The sequence below is a fragment of the Octodon degus genome, unplaced genomic scaffold (assembly GCF_000260255.1).
Source record: "Octodon degus isolate 3935 unplaced genomic scaffold, OctDeg1.0 scaffold00287, whole genome shotgun sequence".
Classification (NCBI taxonomy): domain Eukaryota; kingdom Metazoa; phylum Chordata; class Mammalia; order Rodentia; family Octodontidae; genus Octodon; species Octodon degus.
In genome coordinates this window covers 588756-593956 of record NW_004524863.1, presented here as the reverse complement: position 1 = coordinate 593956, position 5201 = coordinate 588756, and the positions used below count along the sequence as shown (strand labels likewise).

At 45.7% G+C, this 5201-nt stretch overlaps 1 protein-coding gene across 3 annotated transcripts in view; it reads right to left on the bottom strand.

Moving 5' to 3' along the window:
- Stat2 (signal transducer and activator of transcription 2) overlaps positions 1–5201 on the bottom strand; it is a 22950-nt gene that overhangs the window by 15909 nt on the left and 1840 nt on the right. For 2 of the 3 annotated variants that reach the window (XM_023707363.1, XM_023707362.1), the window contains 7 exons: positions 3066–3247; positions 2755–2911; positions 2373–2468; positions 2107–2196; positions 1943–2018; positions 1289–1371; positions 980–1128 (listed from right to left, as the gene is read on the bottom strand). In XM_023707363.1, coding sequence (XP_023563131.1) covers positions 980–1128; positions 1289–1371; positions 1943–2018; positions 2107–2196; positions 2373–2468; positions 2755–2911; positions 3066–3196 — 782 coding nt within the window. In that variant the 5' untranslated portion in view covers positions 3197–3247. The remainder of the gene's footprint in view (positions 1–979; positions 1129–1288; positions 1372–1942; positions 2019–2106; positions 2197–2372; positions 2469–2754; positions 2912–3065; positions 3248–5201) is intronic. The other variant, XM_004647112.2, reaches the window with a different exon arrangement.

Below are 5201 nucleotides of genomic sequence, written 5' to 3'. Positions count from 1 at the left end.
ATGTGGTGCTGGGGGATTGAACCGCGGTCCACGTGCTTTGCTAAGCTTGTTCTAAGTAGGTGCTTTAGACCACTGAGCCATCTCACCAGCCCCTCGATATGGTATATTTTGAAAAGTTTAAACTATAGTGAATTTTTGGGGGCTGGGGAGATGGCTCAGTGGAATAAGTGCTTCCTTGGCAAGCGCAAGGGCCTGAGTTCAATCCCCGGTTCTGCCAAAAACAACCAAAAAAAAAAAAAAAAACCCACATAAAATTATAGTGAATTTTTTTTTGTGTGTTTTTTCTCCCCCTTTTTCTTTTGAGATAGTGAACTTATTACAGTTTACTATTTGTCCCAGGCCAATCTCAGAACTCCCAGCCATTCTTCTACCTCAGTCTCCCAAGTGTTGGGATCACAGGCATATACCATCATGCCCAGTTATTGAGCTGGAATTTTGTAAGAAAGTAAAAGAATATTATTAGGAAGTTTTCCACATCATGAAGGAGGATGGCTGAGTTCAAGGCCATCCTAGGCTACATAGCATGAACTTGTCTCAAAAAATAAACCTAAAAAAACAAAAAACAACTCCCCCTCCACAAAGGAAGGACAGCCAGTGTGTTTACATATCCTAAAACCCCTGTGCCACAAGAGGCTGAAGTAAAAGCATCCTGAATTCAAGTCTAGCCTTAACAACATAATGAAACCTTGTCTCAAAGTTAAAATTTTTTAAAAAGGACTGGGGATGTAGTTTCCTGTCAAATCATACTATGGAGTAAGCCATCATTTCATCAATGCTAAGCATGGGCTTTGGCTCCCTAGATGGTGAGGATGAAAAGCAGAGGACTGCCTTGGTCAGACCAGCAAGCTGGGCTCCACCCAGAGAGCAGACTAGTGAGAGGAAGAGCTCCTCTGTACGCTGTGGGCTGCAGCCTACAGATGCATAGTGTGGCCGGTGCCAAGTGCACACAAGGCTTAAGAGAAAGCGTGTTTCTGCTCACCACTTCTCTAGCTGTTCCAGCCCAGGCTTTAGTGGGGCTCCAATGCAGGCTCTCTGCTGCTGGGTTTTCCACTCATCCAAGTTTGGCAGTAGGAGATTGACGAGGGTGGTCAGTCGGCCTAGCAGCGCTTTGGAGGCATCAAGCACCTCCTAGGAGAGAGCCGGTATGCACGCTCTAAGCACATGCCCAGCACCTCCCACCCTCCTACTAAGGGAGAGGAGGAAAGGAAGTCAAGGCCTCGGGGCCAGAACCTCCAGAGGCCTCTATTTTCCCATTTCCCTTCTGCCCACTCCATCCTCTGCCTCCCACCTTTCTCCTTTTGTCCAGTTCATTGAGAGTTTCTTGCACAAGCTGCCGCTGTTTGTTCTGATGTGGGTCAGAGGACGAGGTCCCTGAACAGCAGGAAGGAGAGTCAGAACAGGTGCTCCTTCCCTCTCCTTCCTGCCTCGGGGTCTCAGTCAGAATCACAAAGGGGAATCTTTATTGTTTCCTTTTGTTTTGAGACAGGGTCTCTTGCTGTGTAGTTCAAGGTGGCCTTGAGTTCACTAGCTCAGATTGGCCTCAATGGCATGGTAATCCTCCTGCCTCAGCCTTCCAAGTGCTGGGATTACAAGAAAGAAGAATCTTTAGTGGGAGAAAAAGGAAAAAAAACAAACAAAGCACAGGCAACCAGAGACCCTCGGGCAAATATGAACGGACTGGAAGGTCCAGGTCTCCTCCCCTGCTAAGGCAGTTTTTCAAGCATCTCTTCCAACATCCATTAGCTTCCCTCTGCTGCACCTCAGGCCCAACCTCCAAAACACACCGTGGCACTCTGAGCTCTGTGTGGCAGCAGGAATATAGTCTGAGAGAAGTGACCAAAGGTGACTACTGCCCACTGGTGCTTTCCCCTTCTATTCTCCTCCACCATTGGCCTCCCAGCAGACACCTGTCCTCTCTCCCACCCCTTTGAATGCTTCATACCTTTATTGAGTACCATATATCGAAAGCTGAAGACATCATGAAGGTCTTTCACTTGTCGGATGGACTTCACCAGCATCTGCAGAGGCATGGAACCCCAATAAGGCTGCTTCTAACAGAGGAGACAGGGTGAGCCCTGCCCACCCCAACTCTTGCCATGGACCAACCTCCATCATAGCCCTTAAATCCAGGATCCGGGATTCAATCTCAGACTGCTGGCTCTCCACAGGTACTTCCACAGTTGGACTTCCTTGCCCCTAAAATAAGAGGCTCTGAGCATCTTTAACTCTGACCTTTCACCCCTCAAATCCAGGCCTGACACTATACCACTGGACGTGAGGTAATTCCGTTCTGAAACAAATTCCCTGAATCTTTTTCACAGTCCTTATCTACTGCTATCCCAGGAGTCTCCAACACCACAAATTCTTCTCACCACTTCAGCCCTCTGAGCCTGGTTCAGAATTCTTTTTTCTTCCAGAAGGAGATTAAAGATCATCTCAGCCAATTGGGTAGAGCCCTGCGGTAAGGCCTAGAGTAGGGAAAGAGGAAGGATTGATCTAATTCAACTACCTTCAATAACTTACCCGTCAAGACCCTCCCACTAAGGTCTCTGGCCCTGTTCCCTTTGACTTCAAACCAGGCATTTTCCCAACAGCATCAGCCAGACTGCACTGCTGCCCACCAGTGATCCTCCAAGTCCAAATGCTGACCCTCTCTCCCCAAATCTGCTTCTTTCCCTTCATGCCTCCAGATACCACACCCCCAACTTCACACTTGGCTGCCAGTCCTGCCTCATTCACAATTCTTCCAAGCACCTGAATGTCCCGGCAGAATTTTCGTAAGTTGTGCTGCAGCAGTAAACTGCACTCGGGATCTTGGCTGCAACGGCCACATTCATTGTTCAGTTGGTCCACAAACTGGAAGAACAGCATGTTGGCCTTGGAATTATCATTGCCTAGTGCAGCTTCCTGCCTGCGGACCAGAAATAACAAGGATTAATGTCTCGGCAAGGGAGCTGCTGTCCTGAAGGCCTTTCAACCCCTTTTAAGATCCCTCTAAAATCCTGGGAGCCTAAAAGATAGGAACCACCCTCCTCATCTGCCCAACTCCTGAACCACTCACTCACCAGTTCTGGTCTTCAATCCAGACAGCCAAGTGCTGCCGGATGTCCACTGGCAGGAGGGTGTGTAAGTACAGCTGGTCCAGTTTGTCCTGAAATGAGCTGTCAAGGTTCTGCAGCCTCTCCCATTGAGCCATTTGGGTTCTGTGTTGAAAGGATGTAAGTTCTCCAAAGGATATTTTGTTGGACTAAAGCACAGACAAGTAAAAAATACAGAAAACATTAAAGTCTACATTGAGTCAACTCCCAATAATCCTCCTATCCCTTCCTCTTCAGAAAAGACCACTGTTACGGTTTGGTACACATTCTTCCTGGGAGTACTATTTATTTATTTATTTTGTTCTTTTTTTTTTTTTTTTGCGGAACCGGGGATTAAACTCAGGCCCTTGCGCTTGCCAGGGAAGTGCTTATTCTACTGAGCCATCTCCCTGCCCCCTTATTTATTTTGGCAGAACCAGGGATTGAACTCAGATCCTTGCACTTGCCAGGGAAGCGCCTATTCTACTGAGCCATCTCCCAGGCCCAGGGAGTATTACACAATAGCTCCAACATGTGACCCTTTTTGTTTTAATGGTAATTTTCTACTTATTTAGTTAGTGCACACAAAAATAAATAAATAAATAAATAAATTTTATGGCTGGTGAGATGGCTCAGTGGTCTAAAGCACCTACTTAGAACAAGTTTAACAAAGCACAGGGACCGTGGTTCAATCCCCTAGCACCACATGCCAGCCAGCCCTACCCCCAGGCGGGCTGAGCTGGCCACACATACACACAAAAATAAATAAATAAATAGTTAGTGCACTGGGTATTAAATTGCACTGAACTATATCTCCAGCTCTTAAAAAAAAAATTATTGGAGTCTCGGGAGATAACTTAGTAGAATAAGCGCTTGCCTGGTAAGTGCAGGGTCCTGAGTTTAATCCCTGGTACCGCAAAAAACAAAAACAAAAAACTGAGATAAGGTCCCTCTAAGTCACTAAGTGCTGGGTTTGAACTTGCAAACTCGCAATCCTCCTGTTTGAGCTTCTCAGAGTGCTGAGATTACAAGTGTGTGTCACCAATACCTAGCTTTTAATGGTAATTTTCAAACACAGAAGCAGAATGAAGGGCTGGGGAGATGGCTCAGTAGAATAAGCACTTGCCTGGCAAGCACAAAGGCCTGAGTTCAATCCCCAGTTCCGCAAAAAAAAAAAAAAAAAAAGAAGTAGAATGAATAGTACAAGGATCATCCATGTACCCATCATCCAAATATTAGTCAACAAATATTTCTACTATCATATTTCATCTGATTCATTTTATTTTATTAATATTGTATTCATTTGTTTGGTACAGGGTCTTGCTACGCACAGCCTGTCTCAGCTTCCCTAGTGCTAGGATACTGGTATGGACCACCATGCCAGTCTTGATGGCCAGTACAGCACACCCAGCATGTAGTACTGGGTGGGGATCAAACCCCAGTTTTTGTGCTTGCCACACAGGTGCTTAGACTGCTGGACTAGCTCCATAGCCCCTTCTTATTCATTTAAATTTGGTTGTGTTGGAGCAAAGATCAGTGTTCTTTTTTGTAGGTACTAGGAATTGAACTCAGGACCTCATGCTTGCCAGGTAGGTTCTGTGCTGCTGTTATATCCCCAGCTGAGTTTTGTCTTAAATATTTATATTCCCTGGGGGCCAGGAAGATGGCTCAGTGAAATAAGCGCTTCCCTGGCAAGCGCAAGGGCCTGAGTTTAATCCCTGGTTCCGCAAAAAAAAAAAAAAAAAAAAAAAAATCCTTATAAGTAACTGAGACAGCGGACAGAGGAATACTACCAAGAGATAAACAAAACTGGAATAAAAAATACTGATTAGATTCAATAATATAGAAATCATTAGTTTTTCTGGTGAGACCTGTTTCAGGGGAGTTGTGGATAGGTGAAGTGAAGGAAGATGCTGGAGGGAATGAACAAAGAACACGAAGGAGGGTGTGAAAACTGGCAAGAGTAGACAACTCTGGAGACCTGGCTCTGAAAAAGATGGGAGTGTGGGGGCCATAGCTCAAAGCAAATATGTGGGCACAGCAGCTTGCTTTTCTCTTTGAAGTTTGGGAGACATAAGCAGCTTGCGTGTTAATGGGATGCATCCTCTATATGCATTTTTTTTT